Here is a 19196-nt window from a genome sequence, read left to right on the forward strand (position 1 = left end):
TTACTAATCGTAGGCTAATTCGATTCCTCACACGCACTTGAGAACTAGTAATTAGTAAAAGCTGGGTCGAGTCGTTTGAGAAATCCGAACCATGATCAGAGAGTCAGCGATTGCCAAATACGAACAGTATGGAAGTCTGGAGAGGACAATGAAAAACACACCATTTTTCTGTATTTACATAATGCTTCTAAAAATGTGCGATACGATCTTGCAGCTCTGGGGACGTTTTTGAACGTATAACTACGGTGCTGTGAAGAAGTATTTGCCCCCATCCTGATTTCTTCTGTTTTTGTGTATATCTCTCGTACTAAATTGATTCAGAAATTAAAATAAAATCTAAGATAAGACAAAAGGCAACGTGAGTAAACACGAAATACTTTTTTTTTTTTTTAAATTATAATGTTATTTATAAAGGCAAAAAAACAAACAAACAAACAAAAAAAAACACGTTATCCAATACCAACTGGGTCTGTGTGAAAATGTATTAGTTACTAATTCCCCAAATCTATGAAAATGCATTCATAATGGGGTTCAGCTGGACTAGACGCAACCAGGCCTGATTACTGCAAACCCTGTTCAATCAAATCAACACTTAAATAGAACTTTTTCAACAGCATGAAGTTGGTTAAAAGGTCTGATGTGGCAACACATTATGCCAAAGTTGAAAGAAATTCCAGAAAAGATGACGAAGAAGGTGATTGAAATACATCAAGGTGGGAAGGGCTACACAGCTATCTCAAAGGCTCTGGGACTCGACATCGACACGGCAGTGAACCTTCCCAGACACGGCCAATCTTCCAAAATTCCTCCAACTACTCGTCCAGCAAGATCTCCGGATATCGGAAGCGTTTGGTTGCAGTTATTGCTGCTAAACCACAAAATCTGGCACAACCAGATTTTAAGTTTAAGGGGGCAATTAGTTTTTCACATGGGTGATAGGCATTGGATCACTTTTTTTGCTTGAATAAATTTTGTTTACACTCAGATTGCCTTTTTGTTTTATGTCGAAGAATCACGTAATCAAGAAATCAGGATGGGGCAAATACCCCCCCCCCACCCCCCCACCCCCTCACAGCACTGTATGTTGTCTGGGACAAATTGTCAACAATTCAATCCGGCTAATTCGGTAATCCGCATACGAAGAATGGAGTACTGAAATGACTATTAAAATATCAAGGAAAAAAAAATAACATTTAGAATTATTAATAAAAATAACAACAACAACAACAACAACAATAGCTACAAGCATGAAAATCATCTTTCACTTATCGCACTTCTTTATGACGCACTGCTATTTCATATTCATAAATATACACCAGTCGATTTGCAGCATGTGGATATCAGCTAACGAGCACGTTTTTTTTTTTCTTCTTCTTCTTGACCTACTGAAAGTACCTAGTAAAATCATCCAACACTAAAAACATCAAATCACACACCAAATTTGCTTTGCAAGGAGGACACAAGGAGGTACACGATATGCAACTCTGACGACTCGATCTTGATCACCAGCGAGCGGTAGAAAGCCAGCAAAATTCCAAACACGGGGGGGGGGGGGGCTGCTGATCTCCTCCCCAGCGCCATCTTAAGGCGAATAGAATCACGCTGATGGCACCTTGGGAGTCTTAAGTGTTAAATTACCATCACTGCAGACTTGTAAATGCAAGCAGGGCCAATGAAATATTTAATAGTTTAAAAAAATATAATAACAATAAATTTGATATTTTACATTTCAACTGCCATCTGTTGAATTCTCGAGTCGGATTAGTCGACCGGGTTGATACCGATATAATTATCTATAACACAGCCTCGGACGCCGTTATAACGAACGTGGTCGTTCTAATATGCGTTGTTGCTATGGTAACAGCTCATTCACAGGGATCCAAAACTACAACCTTTTCTTAAATAAATATACAATTGAAACCGCTGGCAAAGTGCCGCGTCGTAATAGGAATAAAACGCTTCGGGACGTTCATAGTTGCCCTTATAACAGCACGCCCCGTCCGGTCGTCCTTTACTCCTGACAGAACCTCCTTAGTTACTTCATTCTGCTCGGCAGCACCCTTAGGAAACCCACTGGCTAATCAAGAGAGCCGGATATGTCTCTAGAGTTTGAGAGATTGAAGTGTGTAAATCTCCAAGGAAATCCAGCCAGACAGAGTCTATGCATCGAGATAACGCAAACGCTGACGTCCTACCGAGAACAAGGCTCGAGTTCGGTCCACAGATACTACACGGCGACGCTCACTGCATACCGCTCGCTTTCATCACAATTGCACGCTCCTCCTACTCAGAGCAGACTTTCCAGGGTAACCAGCCCTGTTCATAATAATAATAAAATAAAATAAAAACTTTGTAGATAAGAAATGACAAAATCTGTCCATGTTGTGTTTAGGTCATGACTATCTCGAACTGATCTATGCTTTCCAGACCCACAAAACCAGACAGAAACGGGACGACTGGAAAAACGCTCGATTTCCGTCCAAAGCTTCACGTGAATTATATTAACGATAGTCATTGAGAATGAATCTGAAAGCACAGCACGCGTATTTCTGAACAGCATGTCGTATGCTAACCCGATGTCACCACTGCACAAGCCAGCTTGGATATGAAAGTTAAGTGAAAGGTTAAGTTCGAGGTGAGACAGCGGGGGCTTCGTAATTCGACTTCATACGTACAAAACCGTTCATGCCGTTGGAGGTCACTGAAACTGGAGGGCGTGGACGCTCGCTTCAGAGTTCCTAAACGCTCAGGCGAACTTCAGAAAGTGATGAATCAACAGGATTTTAAATTCACTTTCACTTCAGCTCAAAAAATAAATAAATTAAAAGGTGAGAATCTGGTTCAATCCTGAGCTCGTGTTACTGCCTGTGCGGATGTTCTCTGCGAGTTCTCCCTGTGGGATTTCCTCTGGGTTCTCAGATTTCCTCCCAGCTCTCAAAAACAGACAGGCAGGCGACCTGGCAAATGCTTCAAATGACCGCAGGTGTCCGGGGTGTATTCCCGTCTCACCCCCAGTGTTCCAAGTATAGGCTCTGGATTCACGGCGGCGCAGACCAGGATAAAGAACATGTATAAATAAGTCGAGTTTAGACTTCTAAACTTTATCGTCAATATTTCTGGAGCTGACTGTGCGCGTGCACACACAGGCCATCGCTAAACAAACGTCTCGTTCCTTTCCCATCTGTGCACGCACCAGCGCTGCATGCACGACACGCTCTACACGATTACTCTCTGCAGCCATCTGCGTTCCCGAGCCACCACGCTGTGCCGCTTCACAGTCCAGATTGAGTTGAAACGTACTTAGCCAGACCGCCAGGCCTGCGCTAAACAGACTGTACAGGAACGGCAAGGCCAACTCGTTTTGGTTTTTTTTTCTTTTCTGTAGACTGAAGACATTTGGGTTTGAGATCAAAAGATGAACAAGAGAAGAGAGTTTCCAGCTTTTATTTCCTGCTATTTATACGTACATGAAGAGACGTGTTAAACGACGTAGAACACAACGCATTTTTGTATCAGACCACCCAATCGGTAGGCGAGCAAAAATATTGGAACACGTTAGCTGACAGGTGTTCCTCGTTAACCAAGGTGTGTCCTGTTCGATTGATTAAACAATAAATAGCTCTGAACATCTGCTCTTGATTTTATCCGCCGTCGCTTTCACCCGTGAAGGCTGCGTTTGTTGTTAAACAGGATAAGCCAACATGAAGATCAGGGAGCTGTCTACGTGAGAAAAGCAAGCAAGTTTCGAAGCTGAGGAACCGGACCTTACCCCAACTGAGCGTGCACGTCGCTTCACCTCCTGAAGAGGAGACGCATCACTCCCATCCCCCCACCTCCCCCGAAACAAACAACAAACTGAAAGGGGCTGCGGTAAAAGTCTGGAAAAGCATCACAAAAGAAGAGACCAACAGTTTGGTGAGGTCAGTGAGTCACAGGCTTGATTCTGTGGTTCAAAACGTTCTGCGCTTTATATCGTTTAACATGTCTAGATGTAAATACCAGGAAGTAAAAGCTGAAATCCTGAACAAACGAATTGGCCTTGCTGTTCCAATACTTTCAGAAGGGAACTGTAACTACTTCCTGTTTACTAAGGGCTGAGGATAAGAGGAACGGATATCTGACAGGAACCTCGCTCTGCCCAAGGATAAACGTTCTCCGTTACCACGGTAACAAAACAGTAACACGCTGATTACTGGGATACTCTGCACAACCGATTACGCTAAAGAAGCCACATGAGAGTGCAATTTTTATGTTTTTAAAATTAAAAAAAAAAAAAAAAAAGAATAAATAAATTTTTAAAAAACGACAGGAAGGTACTGGTGCTTTAGAAAACGCGTAGTGTTCGCTCGTCATGTACGTATTTTCGAATGTTAAAAGTGCAAACCGACTGGTGTTTCCAAAACGCAGAATCGGACGTTCACAATCCCGCATAGAAACGTGACCGAAAGGAGTTTTGATGAGAAATGTGATCAAGAATTCCCGTAACGGAAGACAAACGCATGACTACATATCAGTAACGCTTTAGGTTTCTCTACGTTCGCAATCAAATCGAGTTTGTGACGGATTTCAGCTGAGAGTTAAAAAAACAAAACATGTTTTTAAATTTAAAATGCTCTTGGGTAAAATACGAGTGAATTCCATCAGAGGACCGATCAGAAATGGAATGATTGGAAAGTTTTGCTGATGTGTTAGAGAGACAAGGAATGCACAGCAGGAATATATATATATGTGTGTGTGTGTGTGTGTGTGTGTGTGTTTGTGTAGTGAGTGCGGAGGCCAGAATCTTGTGCAGAATCGTCTGGTTTCACAGAGGCAGGAAGCGCGTGGTGTGCAGCAGCATCGGGTTCAGGTCCTCAGCGTGAACAGCGCGGTGCAGAGACGGCTCCGAAGCGCTGCGCTCGATCTTGGGCAAGAGATCCTGCACCTGCTCGATGGACACCAGGATCTGGTGGAAAACACACACACACACACACAAACATCACAAACACATTTAAGGTGATCCTAAGAAAGTGGAACATTGTTTGGATTCATTTTTGTGATATTAAAAAAGAGAGAGAGAGCTGCTATAATGTAAGTGATGACAGGAACTAACATGTTTCATGGATGTACAGTGCTGCAAAAAAGTAATTGCCCCATCCTGATTTCTTCTGTTTTTGTGTCTCTCATACTAAATGGTTTTAGATCTTGCACATAAAATGAAGGAGAAAAAAAAAAAAAAAAAAAAAAAAAAAAAAAGAGTTATCGAACACCCTGTGTGAAAAACTTAAACTCTGGTTGTGCCACCTTCAGAAACAATAACTGCAACCAAACACTTGTCTTTCACTTACTTCGAGGACTAGGATTTACTCCTATGCATGTATTCATGTTTCCCTCAATTACTGGAAGTTGCCCAGGCCCTGAAGCAGCAAAGAATACCCACACCATCACACTGCCACCACCACCATGCTTGACCACAGTAATGATGATCTTTTTATGGAATTCTGTGTTTGGTTTACGCCAGGTGTAACGAGACCCCTGTCTTCCCAACAGTTCCACTTTCTCATCAGTCCACAGAACATTCTCCCAAAAGGTTTGAGGATCATCAAGTTGTGTTTTGGCAAAATTCAGACGAGTGTTAATGTTCTTCTGGGTTAGCAGTGGTTTTCACTACGCCACTCTTCCATGGATGCCATTTTTGCCCAGTGTGTCTCATAGGGGAGCTATGAGCAATGACCTTTATTGATGAAAGAGAGGCCTGTATCTTCTTTGATGTTGTCCCAGAACCTTTGACATAGCTTTGTAACCCTTCCCAGACTGATCTATGTCAATCACCTTATTCCTCAACATTTCTGGAATTTCAACTTTGCCATAGTGTGTTACTCGGGAAAACATTTTAACCAACTTCATGCTGTTGAAAAAGTTCTATTTAAGTGTTGATTAGATTGAACAGGGTTTGCAGTAATCAGGCCTGGTTGCGTCTAGTCCAGCTGAACCCCATTATGAATGTTTCATAAATTTTGGGAATTAGTAACTACAGGGGGCAAATACATTTTCATACAGGCCCAGGTGTTATTGGAGAACTTTTTTTTGCTTCAATAAATAACATTATCATTAAAAAAAACCCCTGTATTTTGTGTTTACTCAGGTTGCCTTTTCTTTTATCTTAGATCTTATTGTAATGTCTGAAATGATTTAGTATGAGATGCACACAAAAACACAAGAAATCAAATACTTTTTCACAGCACTGTATAAATGGACTGAAAAGTATGGTGTGGGAGAAGAAAAAAACAAAACAAAAAAATAACACGATGTCATTCCCACCTGAGGAAAGAGCGGCCTTTCGTCCTGTTTGAATTTCAGACAGTCGACGATGAGACGTTTCATGGACTTAGGGCAGTTACTGTACAGCTTGCTGAGGTCTGGTGACAGGTAGCCTCGACCCACCATGAATATGATCTGGAGTCAAAGAAACTAGTTCAGAGCAGTCATCATGTCAAGAACAGTTCATAAAAGTGTGGTGTGTGGTGGTCTGGGAAAACCCGTCGAATGTCAAACAAATGTTGACGTAAATATTTGTCAACAAAATGTATCTGGAAATGTTTTGCTTCCTGCAAAGATCTTGCTGTGTAAGGAGCCAGGAAAACGTAACACGTCAGTATACACACACCTTGCTACAAACCGAGTGTGTTGTTTGAAGGCGTACTATTCTATAATGGTAAACTATTTTCAGAATGACGCTCTTTTGATTACGTAGCTTCTTTTTAATAAGAAGTTATTCTGCCTTATTACCACCATATTTGTGTGTGTGTGTGTGTGTATCATCTTATTTGGCGGGTAAAACTGATTGTGTGACTCTCACTTGGTCGCGGTTGTTGATATTGGAGTACGGCAGCGTGCCGGACATGAGCTCGAACAGCACCACCCCGTAGCCGTACACGTCCGACTGGAAGGTGTAAGGGTTCGGGTCTTGCATGCGGATCACCTCTGGAGCCTTGAGGAGCGGAAAAATGATCAACCGGGACATTATTGAGCTAGAGCAATGTTACGCACTGAATAACCCTGTCTAGAATAGATTCATTTATATACGTCGTCATCATCACGTGCTGTTAGCACAACCACATCAATCATCGTTGCGTGTAAACACACTCGATGTGTCCTTCTCTATTACGTTTTTAGTAAACGCTGATTATACCAGTTTGACTCGTTGGCTAAGCCGAGCGCGTGAATGCTCACCATCCAGAGTATGGATCCGCTGGGCTGCTCCACCTGCTGCGAGCCGCTCCAGCGGGACTTGACCGTGGCCAGGCCGAAGTCGCCGATCTTCACCGTCCAACCCTCGTGCAGGAAGATATCTGACACCAGGGCTAAGGGACTACACTGTTGAACCACCATCACCACCACTGCACACCAGACAGTGTGACTGGTTTAGACGGATATCCAAGACTCAGTCTTACTTTACGTAATGAATCGCTTCATCCCACCGAAAGCGCCAAAAAATAACTGAATCGGTCACTGAATGAACCTGTTTCAGAAATCTCTCTTTTCTTTCATGCTTTCTTTTTAAGTCCCTGGTGTGTGGCGAGAGCACAATAGTGACCTGGCGTTTGATCCCATTCTATTTTTTTTTAACATTCATTTGCAGATCACTACTGTTCAACTGTTAAAAGTGAATATGGCCCTAAAAGTCTTGGACAAATTTGTCAACAATTCTTCTCAGAAAGGGCAGATAACAGTTCCGAGAAAGATGTCTGCCCGGCTATCGTTTCATAATCCAGCGGGGGGTTTTTTATATTACAAAAGGGTTTGATTTGTACGTCGTGTGAAAACGTCTGCTACTGGTTTAAATCCTGCCGTTAAGGATACTATTAGATTTAAGGTCCCGATGAATGATATTCTTGGCATGAAGGTAGCTGTCGGAAAACAAACGAAAAAAAGTTGGCTCCTTTGTTAGTGCAGACAGTAAAATGCAGTAATAATATATTTTTTAAATGTTTATGATTCATCAATCGCTCTATCAGTTATTTATTCTGTGGTGCAGATTGGCGTACTCCATGCCCTGTGCCGTCTGGCGTGCCACGTCGATGCGCCTCATGGTTTCGAATTTGGTCTCGGTGACGTGCAGGTGGCGGTAGAGGCTGCTGCCTTCGCACCACTGCGTGATGATGGCGAAGTGCGGCTTCGTCATGAAACCCATGAACAGCAGGATGTTGACGTGGCGCGTCTTCCTGCAAAAAAAAAAAGTGCCAGGAGAGAAAGAAAGAACAGAGTAAGATCGTGTTTTAACGCAAGCAAAAGAAGCATGCCTCGTCTCATTTCCCCCTAACTAGTGTCGAAAACCCCCCTGCCAGCATCTTGAGGGCAGTCGTGTCACTTTGTTGGTCAAAGTGAGATCTTTTCCAAAGCTTAGTTTAAATAAATAAATAAATAAATAAATAGAAACTCCCAAAGTTTGAGGAAGGACTCACCGAAGGACCTGCATTTCGTTCCTGAAGGCCTGCAGCTGCTCCGGTGTCGGCTCGGACACTTTCAGAATCTTGATGGCCACGTCGCCGTGCCACTTGCCCTTGAAGACGGTGCCGAAGGAGCCGGCGCCGATGCGCTTCTGCATGGTCACTTGGTGCGAGGGCACTTCCCAGTAGTAGCTCGAGTCTCTGTAACGCTGCGGAACCCCAAAACAAAACCCGCACAATCCAAATCCGCTTCAGAGCACTATTTTACACACTTACCGATCCCGAAGATCGCTATTCCTATCACTTCCTGAACAATAACATTGAAAGAGGTTAAAGAGATCTCGATAAAGCGTCTCAAGCCTCTCACCTGATTCCTTTCCCTTTTTCCGTCAAGGATGGGGGCCGGTTTGCGCTCCGGAGGCGATTTGGGCGGTTTTCGGCCCGGAGAGCCCAGGTGAGGCGGACTGGTCGAGGGTTTGGGAGAGGGTTCCGGTCCTGGAGGGAGAATACTTTCGCTAACGTTCTCTTGGACAACAGCATGTTGGTTGGTTACTTAAGAAATATTGTGGAAAAAAAAACACTATAGGAGCCTGATTTAAGTGAAGTGAATGAATTCAGGAGGTGGAAGAAAAAAAACCCCAAAAAAATAAAAACAACATTGCGTGTAGAAAATGAAAGCATGTCACGTGATAGCTTCCATCAAAAGAATGCCATGATAAAAACAACAAAAACTCACCCATTGGGCTGTTGGATTTTAATGCCTCCTAAATGAGAGTAGGGGGAAGGAGAGAAAAAAAAAGGAATGAATAAAACGATGACGTAAACCTAAAAATGTGGCAGAAGCAGGCAGAAAAGTGAGAGTCCAGTATACCAGGAACTCGTTTTAGTTTGTCCATCTGATTCTCTGATGGTTTTTTTTTTTTACGATGTCAATACATGTGATGTAAACTGACAAAAAAACCACCGTCTTAAAGGACGTCACTATTACGCCTGAACGTTTTTACGTTTTTAATTACCGTGATAACGACTGTGTTGATGATTATTATTATTATTATTACTGCCATGCCTGGTAATTAGCTAATGAATTTATGCATTTGTCCACTCTTATACAAGATCGAATCATCCTTCACCTGTGAGGTCCTGCGATCCGGATCGATACGAGCGCTCGGGTTCGGCAGCGGCGATTCTGGAAATCCGGAATACTCGATAAAACGCGTGCTCGTTTTTAAGGTTCACGGTAAATTTCCCATCGGATTGTGATGCTGAATAGTTTCCTAAAGAATCGGATCGACCTCAGGAGTCCGTGTTTTTTTTTTTTTTTAAGAAACAACAATAGAGCATACACGCTGTTTCATACGAGGACTCGGTAGTGGACTCAGACTTTTTGGACCGTACTGTCTTGTTTACTCGAACCGTCCTGACTGGCGGCTTTAAGTTTCTGACCTCGATGACGCTGGCCGCTCCAGGCCCCAGCGTGCTGACCATGTGGACGTTGGGGGTTGATGTGGAGCGGAGCCTCTGCAGGGCCAGGCCGTCCCCTCCTGGCATGGGGAAGTGGAACGCCGAGGCTGGCGACAGCAGCGCTGAACTACAAAAACACAGTCGTAGGCTAATTAAACATGCTTCAACAAGAGCCAATCGGATTTCTAGAGGAAAAAAAAACAAAAAAAAAACACCACCACTGCTTTCTGACTAGGTTTCGATGCGACACGACTTCCTCTCCATACGTTAAGTGTTATTAAATATAATCTCGCACACGCGACACACCACGTACCAATCAGGCTCGGGCGTTAAGGGGATGTCAGTGGGGATAGGATCGGACACGACTATATCAGTGACCGCCGCGCAGTCTCCTGCACTCCTGAGAAAAGAACACACACACGTTCAACTCTCTATGCTTATCTCGTTCTGAATGAGAAATATCCCAAACACACACAAACAGGGTTCAACTACATGGTTCAAAATAAACATGTTGTTAGGTAACAAGTGAGATCGTGAGTTTACATTCTCTCTCTCTCTCTCTCTCTCTCTCTCTCTCTTTCTTTCTCTCTCTCTCTCTCTCTCTCTCTCACACACACACACCGTTTTATGGTGTCCATGTCCAGGCAGACCGTGGGAACTTTGCTGCTGCAGTGCTGGTGGAACTTGTAGCCGCACGTCTGGCACCGGAAGCCGTTGAACAGGAACTTGTGGCAGAAGTCACAGTACGCTAACTTAAAGAAGGTTTTACGAACCTGGGAAAGACATTTCGAAAAGCAAGAGGCAGTTGAGTTTAACAGCGCCGTGTTCACGTCTTACGCTAAATAGAATTCACCATCACGTTGTTTTTTTTTAAAAAAACAATTAAACATGACGGTCAAGATGGTTAATTACAACGACACAACGTGTCCGATTATTATAATGAAAAACTTTTTCAAAGGAAATTCGTGTTCTTCTGCGAATACTTACAAAGTTGTGCATGGTGAGGGGGACGTCATCCAAAACCTCGACGAGAAGCTCCTCGCCGACAAGCGGCGTGATGTCAGTGTTCCATTCTGTCAGCCTTTTACGACTGACGAACAAACATTCCCATGACAATAAAAAGGTATTTACAAAGTCATTTATTTTTTAAGTCGATATCACATTGAGGTTTTAATTCTTTCACTAAAACTATTTCGCAGGCATAGTGCGCAACACCACACTCACCCTTCGAGGAGGCGGAAAACGGCGCAACAGTCCTGAGTGAGGCCTCGCACCTTGAGCGCTTTGTCCAGACTGTCGTACACCGTCTGACCCGGACGCACGTTCACCTGAACACAGAGTTTTCTCGGGTTTACCGACCACAGTAACTCGTTTTCCCGTGTGACATCATTGAAGAATTTATTTATTTATCTATTTATTTTGATGTCTGGACTGCGCTCACCACTGTGCGCTGTTTGTTGGGGAGGTAGACACGGATGGTTCCTCCGCCTCGGGGAACGTCCTCCGGGCTCGTCTCCCCCGACGAGGAGCAGGACGACGTGGAGGACATGGCGTCTCCACGGGGAAGAGACAGGGAGGACGCGGCACTGAGCTTCAGTCAGCCGCGAGAGAGAGAGAGGGAGAGAGAGAGAGGGAGGATCAGGGTGGCGCCCTCACCTGGAGCCTGGGAGAATGGAAAAAAAAAAGCAAAAAAAAAAAACAAAAAACAAAAACAAACAAGAGACGTATAAACATGGAGAGTTTTCGTACAAGGTGAGTGAGATTTTCTAGATACAAACTGCACGACTCCACGAATCAGTGAACAAATCTGAATGAATCATTTAACTGAAGTGAGCCATTAAAGATCTTAACAGTCGACAGTGAGCACAGGTAGCAAGGCAGTGACACGGGCGAAGCAGCAAGTGAGGTCAAGCAGGACAAGCAGACTGATCTTTTCATCCGGCGCAAAGAGTTGCCTCATGTGTGAAAAGATTTATTTATTTATATAAAAATAGACGCAAGTCAGAGTAGTAGCCCGTACACGTGATATTCCAGTCTTGCATACACGGCAAATCCAAAGTTTACTCACGTTATTATAATTTTTTATTTTTTTTTCATAAAATAGTTAAATAGGGCAGTGGTGGCTCAGTGGTTAAGGTGTTGGTCTACTGCTCAGAAGGTTGCAAGTTCAAACCCCAGCACTGCCAAGCTGCCATTGTTGGGCTCTTGAGCAAGACCCTTAACCCTCAATTGCTCAGATGAATGAATGAGATAAGTGTAAGTCACTCTGAATAAGTGCATCTGCCAAATACCGTAAATGTAAAATGTAAATGTACTCGTGCTCTGGAAGCGTGACATAATAAAATTGGATAACGAACGGCAATAAATCAACGCAAATTTAATCCCGAGTAAAATCATTCTAAGTGTGATATTTGTGAGTTATTTTGCAGCCCTTCAAATGTGCAACCATTCAAACGTGACGAGCATGTAGTCCTCTCATTTCACACTGAATCACCAGTGCCTAGTTCCCAAGCTGTTAGAACCCCACACACACACACCTCATTCCATTTGTCAAGTCTGTTGGGTAACGATGCGTGAGCAGTGCTAATCTCACCTCAACATTTTGCTTGACGGAGACAAACCGTGTGCATCAGCAATCGAGCCCCCACAACATCTTTTGTCTCTAACTAAACCTCTGCCATCAGGGTCTAAACCGAATAAACGGCAGGAAACTAACACAAGCACAAAAGCTTTTAACATCATGCACATGTAAGTGTATGTAATACAATACAATATAAGGCAATACAATGTGATTCAGCATGGAAATAAAACTTTAAAACAGGTCATTGGGACACGCCTCCTTCACTGGGAACCGACGGGTACAGAGGACACACTTAGTCCACTGGGACCGACGGGTACAGAGGACACGCCTCCTCCACTGGGACCGACGGGTACAGAGGACACGCCTCCTCCACTGGGACCGACGGGTACAGAGGACACGCCTCCTCCACTGGGACCGACGGGTACAGAGGACACGTCTCCTCCACTGGGACCGACGGGCACAGAGGACACGCCTCCTCCACTGGGACCGACGGGCACAGAGGACACGCCTCCTCCACTGGGACCGACGGGCACAGAGGACACGCCTCCTCCACTGGGACCGACGGGTACAGAGGACACGCCTCCTCCACTGGGACCGACGGGTACAGAGGACACACGTCCTTCAGTGGGACCGACGGGTACAGAGGACAAGCCTCCTCCGGTGGGACAGACGGGTACGGAGGACAAGCCTCCTCCAGTGGGACCGACGGGTACGGAGGACACGCCTCCATCACTGAGACCGACGGGTACGGAGGACACGCCTCCTCCGGTGAGACAGACAGGTACGGAGGACACGCCTCCATCACTGGGACCGACGGGTACGGAGGACATGCCTCCATCACTGGGACCGACGGGTACGGAGGACACGCCTCCATCACTGGGACCGACGGGAACGGAGGACACGCCTCCTCCACTGGGACCTACGGGTACGGAGGACACGCCTCCTCCACTGGGACCGACGGGTACGGAGGACACGCCTCCTCCACTGGGACCGACGGGTACGGAGGACACACCTCCTCCGGTGGGACAGACGGGTACGGAGGACACGCCTCCATCACTGGGACCGACGGGTACGGAGGACACGCCTCCATCACTGGGACCTACGGGTACGGAGGACACGCCTCCATCACTGGGACCTACGGGTACGGAGGACACGCCTCCTCCACTGGGACCGACGGGTACGGAGGACACGCCTCCTCCACTGGGACCGACGGGTACAGAGGACACGCCTCCTCCACTGGGACCGATGGGTACAGAAGACATGCGTCCTTCAGTGGGACCGACGGGTACGGAGGACACGCCTCCTCCAGTGGGACCGACGGGTACAGAGGACACGTCTCCTCCACTGGCACCGACGGGTACAGAGGACACGCCTGCTCCACTGGGACCGACGGGTACAGAGGACACACCTGCTCCACTTTGACTGACGGGTACGGAGGACACGCCTCCTCCACTTTGACTGACGGGTACGGAGGACACGCCTCCTCCACTTTGACCGACGGGTACGGAGGACACGCCTCCTCCACTTTGACCGACGGGTACGGAGAACACGCCTCCTCCACTTTGACTGACGGATACAGAGGACACGCCTCTTCCACTGGGACCGACGGGTACAGAGGACACGCCTCCTCCACTGGGACCGAAGGGTACGGAGGACACGCCTCCTCCACTGGGACCAACGGGTACGGAGGACACGCCTCCTCCACTGGGACCGACGGGTACGGAGGACACGCCTCCTCCACTGGGACCGACGGGTACAGAGGACACGCCTCTTCCACTGGGACCGACGGGTACGGAGGACACGCCTCTTCCACTGGGACCGACGGGTACGGAGGACACGCCTCCTCCACTTTGACTGACGGGTACGGAGGACATGCCTCCTCCACTTTGACCGACGGGTACGGAGGACACGCCTCCTCCACTTTGACCGACGGGTACGGAGAACACGCCTCCTCCACTTTGACTGACGGATACAGAGGACACGCCTCTTCCACTGGGACCGACGGGTACAGAGGACACGCCTCCTCCACTGGGACCGAAGGGTACGGAGGACACGCCTCCTCCACTGGGACCGACGGGTACGGAGGACACGCCTCCTCCACTGGGACCGACGGGTACGGAGGACACGCCTCCTCCACTGGGACCGACGGGTACAGAGGACACGCCTCTTCCACTGGGACCGACGGGTACGGAGGACACGCCTCTTCCACTGGGACCGACGGGTACGGAGGACACGCCTCCTCCACTGGGACCGACGGGTACGGAGGCCAAATATCCACGGATGGTGTGACGCACTAAGCGGAATGATTAGAACACTGGGACTTTTGTAGAGTACGCAGTGTTATTGTGAGTCATCTGTAGCACCGATGCTGCGGTGATTTGTCAATAAGTTATTGGAAACGTGGGTTTTTTTTTTTCCAAAAGCAGAAATGAGAGGCTCTGTGTGTGTAACTGACCATGGGGTAACAGAGAGAAAACCCCAAACTTGAGCATTAACCTACAAACCTTTTTGATCATTCCCAAAAAAAAGTCATGAGATGCTTCTCAAGTTCCACCATTTTGCTCACTACGGGATGCAAACAACTTCCCAAACGTCCAATTAGCGCCTTCTGGTGAGTCAGATCTCCCGACTGAGAGATTAGACATGATGTGTGTGAAAGAGAAACACTGCGTCACGACAATCAGCCTCTGAAGTGACCGTCCAAACCGCCACAAAACTACACTTTAACTCGTTATTCTTGCTGTCAATGGCAAGCGCTTTGTGACTGCACTCTCTCGCTCGCTCTCTCATGCTCAGTCTCTCTCACACATTGTCTCGCTCTCTCACTCGCTCCGTCTCTCTCACAGACTGTCTCGCTCCGTCTCTCTCTCTCTCTTTCTCGCTCGCTCCGTCTCTCTCTCTCTCGCTCACTTCGTCTCTCTCTCTTTCACGCTCGTTCCGTCTCCCTCTCTTTCTCGCTCTCGCTTGCTGTCTGTCTGTCTCTTGGTCTGTCTCTTGGTCTCTCTCTTTCTCTGTCTCTCTCTCCGTCTCTCTCTCTCTCTCGCTTGCTCTGTCTGTCTCTTGGTCTCTCTCTTTCTCTCACTCTGGCTCTGTCTCTCTCTTTCTCACTTGCTCTGTCTCTCTCTTTCTCTGGCTCTGTCTCGCTCGCTCTGTCTCTCTCTCGCTCACTCTGTCTTTTGGTGTCTCAGTCGTTCTCTCGGTCTCTGTCTTCCTCGCTCGCTCTGTCTCTCTCTTTTCTCTCGCTCGCTCTGTCTCTCTAGCTGTGTCTCGCTCTTGGTCTGTCTCTTGGTCCCTCTCTTTCTCTGGCTCTTTCTCGCTCTTTCACTGTCTCTCTTTCGCTCGCCCTGTCTCTCTCTTTTGCTCTCGCTCGCACTGTCTCTCTTTCCTGCTCTCACTCGCTGTCTCTCTCTTTGTCTCTCTCACCCTGTCTCTCTCTTTTGCGCTTGCTCGCTCTTGGTCTGTCTCTTGGTCCCTCTCTTTCTCTGCCTCTTTCTCGCACGCTCTGTCTTGCTCTTTCACTGTCTCTCTTTCGCTCGCTCTGTCTCTCTCTTTTGCTCTAGCTCGCGCTCTCTCTTTTGCTCTCGCTCGCTGTCTCTCTGTCTTTCTCGCTCGCTGTCTCTGTCTCTCTCGCACTGTCTCTTTTCTTGCTCTCACTCACTGTCTCTCTCGCCCTGTCTCTCTCTTTTGCGCTTGCTCGCTCTGTCTCTCTCTTTTGCGCTTGCTCGCTCTGTCTCTCTCTTTCGCGCTTGCTCGCTCTGTCTCTTTCTTTGTCTTTCTCGCTTACTGTCTCGGTCTCTCCTGCACACTCGATGTTTGACTTGTCTGAAGTTACGCACTTGAAATGCACACAGTCAGAGCAGAATGTACTATACAGGTATATTTGCTCCTCAAGGTGCAGCGTGAACTGGTCCTTAAGGTCCAATTAAGTGACAATGATTTATTTAAAACACTTCCAGTTTTCCAGGAATCTAATACTTTAAAAAAATGACACAGTGAATGTAATTTCACCCAAATGTATGATAAGCTGGTTGTAATTTGACCACAGAAGACAAACATGAATGAAATCCTTTGCCTTGTTAAGATTTCCAATCAGTCTGAAAGCGTCGATTAGTTTTCCCACAACGGCACGTAAACACGTTACCGTTTCTACAGTAACGCCTCATACGCCGGGACTCGTACTGTACGGCGAAGATTTAACCGCCGATATGTTGGTGCTTTCAGCACGGAGATGTTTAGTCCACATTAAAGAAAGGAGTCTCCGGTGTCGCCGTCTTCAGGACCTCATGCTTTGTGTTTTGTTGCCTTGTTAAATTCAAGAGAGGGAAAAATAGATGAGGCCGGTTGAGGGAACGGATGTTCTATAGCCGCTAGAATCTAAGCGATAACAGCAACTAACTCGTTTCGCGGACATTTGAGTCCAATAACATGCGGTTATTGGAAACGTCAGCGTTGGTGGGCGTGTCTCCGCATTGTGTCGGACCGTGTCACACCACACGGCTGTTGATTTGTTTCCTACGACAGCACGCCCCGTCGTGTTTTATTCAGCATTGACGGTGCAGAACTGGCCGAGACTGACGCATTTCCCTGAGTGATGCAACAAACGTGATGAATCAGAATGCAAAAGCACCACACACACACACATTTAAATATACCATCATCAAACTAGATCATTAACGATATGCACACAACTGTATAATAGAAGCAAAATCACCAAAAGTATATAGTATATATTATTTTATATAGTGATACATACACATTTATATATTAAGTTATTAACACCTGTTGCACTTCACATCTCATTCAGAACACAACCAAATCTTTCCACATCCTCCCCCCACACACACACACGCAGGTCTCAGAGCTTTTTACAATAAACGCGTCAGTGAGCTGAGCTAACCGCTAGCGACCTCGCCAAAGTGAGAGGAATTTTATTTTTAATTTCTTGGCCGAATCCCAATCGCTTCTCACTCCCTAGATTACTGCACCACATTTGGTTAAAATAAAAATAAAAAACAATGGCTTCCGCATCCTAGGTAGCGCACTATACGTCCAACAGGGAGCCGTTTGGGACTCAGCCAATTACTGAGCCTTCATCCGAGCTGTGTACTTCACCCTGACCCCCGCGGCACACAGCTCACAACCGCCGCTGTTATTCTCCCGTCCTCATTACTACTTAAACTACTTTCAGAGTTTATTCACACCGGGGAAATAAAGAAGAAGCGTCATCTTCACGAGGCAGAAAGGGATTAAAGTTAGGCGGCTATCTTGACCTGCTAAGACAGCTAAAGCTAACTGCATAGCATTGCTCATGTTAGCGATGCAGCCTAGTTTTCTAAGAATGAAAAAGTACAAACGCGCTCGGACACTTCACTTCGGGCGGCTTTAATTTAACACTCCGAGGCGTTTCTTCCACCGCGGCAGAGCTACAAAATTTATACATGTATAAATACGCACATTAGACCCGCGAGCGAAAGTTACACTCTGCTTATTTTTGTTTCTGAAGTAAATACTCACCTGAGGCGGCGGCCATCTTGAATTCTCTCAATCTGAAGTCGGATCAGCGAAAGATTGCAGGGAAAGCGGAACACATAGACCTCGGGCTCTGATTGGTCCGTTTTTACAACTCGCCGTTCTGATTGGTTGATCGTGTTCGTACGTTGCCGGCCAATCACAAAGCTGAAGTATGATGCGCAAATAAAAAAAGGTGGTAAAGTAAGATCATCGCGCTTGGCAAATGTTATTGGCAATGGCAACTGATATTAAATCTCAGCATCCTGTCCAGGGTGTACCCCGCCTTGTGCCTGATCCTTCCTGGGATAGGCTCCAGGTTCCCCCGTGACCCTGAAGAAAGATAAGAGGTATAAAAGAAGGATGGATATATGGATTAAATTTCAGTTTTTAACACTGGTTTACATCAAATTCCACCACGTTTATCTGTGTGAATATGAATTAATATTCGACGTATTAATTGAAGTGTATGTTGTATTAGGCTTGTTAGCCTGGAATACTGTAACACTGTAATACTGACACAGTTTGGCCTCCGTTCCAGGTGATTTGCTGGTCTTTTCCAATAAGTGCAATTCCGACAGAACACCACTAGAGGGCAGAGCAAACCGTACGCACATTACATCTGTTATAGTATTTTATAATAATAATAATGTGCACCTGTATTGTCCCTGCTAATCCATTAGATAGATAGATAGATAGATAGATAGATAGATATTTTCAGAGACATATTTTTAAAAAAATACTTAGAGATTCATAAAGTCAGCCAGGATAAAAATTATGTAAGTATTTACAGTAAGTATTTCAATACATTAAGAAATATTTCAACAATAACACCAACAACAATACTACTACTAATAATAATAAATAATAATAATAATAATAATAATAATAATAAGTCGTAGAGGTTTATTCAAGCCAAATACAACTGGTATATTAATGTAAAACGGGAATATAACATAGAAACAAGCAGTGTCTATTATTTATAACAAGCAGTATTTATTATTTGTTTGTTTGTTTATTTGGACAATACAAGCAAATAATGTTATACAAGTATATGATGTGCATTTATATTTATACAAATATATTTTCTATGAAAATGAATGAATAACTATTACCTTACACTAATAAACAGACAGCTTTAATAAACCATTATGTTGGTATTCTTTGCCAAACCAAAACATTTTTGCTTCAATTATTTATTTATTTATTCTGTGCTT

General features: G+C 45.6%; 1 protein-coding gene across 1 annotated transcript; it reads right to left on the minus strand.

Moving 5' to 3' along the window:
• Positions 1-1185: 1185 nt before the first annotated feature.
• On the minus strand, positions 1186-18111 carry araf (A-Raf proto-oncogene, serine/threonine kinase). Its single transcript, XM_053654065.1, has 16 exons — positions 17986-18111; positions 11332-11553; positions 11115-11218; positions 10878-10980; positions 10512-10663; positions 10204-10290; positions 9873-10017; positions 9166-9193; positions 8797-8924; positions 8445-8638; positions 8028-8204; positions 7843-7889; positions 7213-7331; positions 6839-6970; positions 6301-6435; positions 1186-4945 (listed from the first exon to the last, which is right to left on the minus strand). The coding sequence occupies exons 2-16, from the start codon at positions 11437-11439 to the stop codon at positions 4805-4807; spliced, it is 1800 nt and encodes a 599-aa protein (XP_053510040.1). The 5' UTR covers positions 11440-11553; positions 17986-18111; the 3' UTR covers positions 1186-4804.
• Positions 18112-19196: the final 1085 nt, after the last annotated feature.

Source organism: Ictalurus furcatus, chromosome 22 (genome assembly GCF_023375685.1).
Source record: "Ictalurus furcatus strain D&B chromosome 22, Billie_1.0, whole genome shotgun sequence".
Taxonomy (NCBI): Eukaryota; Metazoa; Chordata; class Actinopteri; order Siluriformes; family Ictaluridae; genus Ictalurus; species Ictalurus furcatus.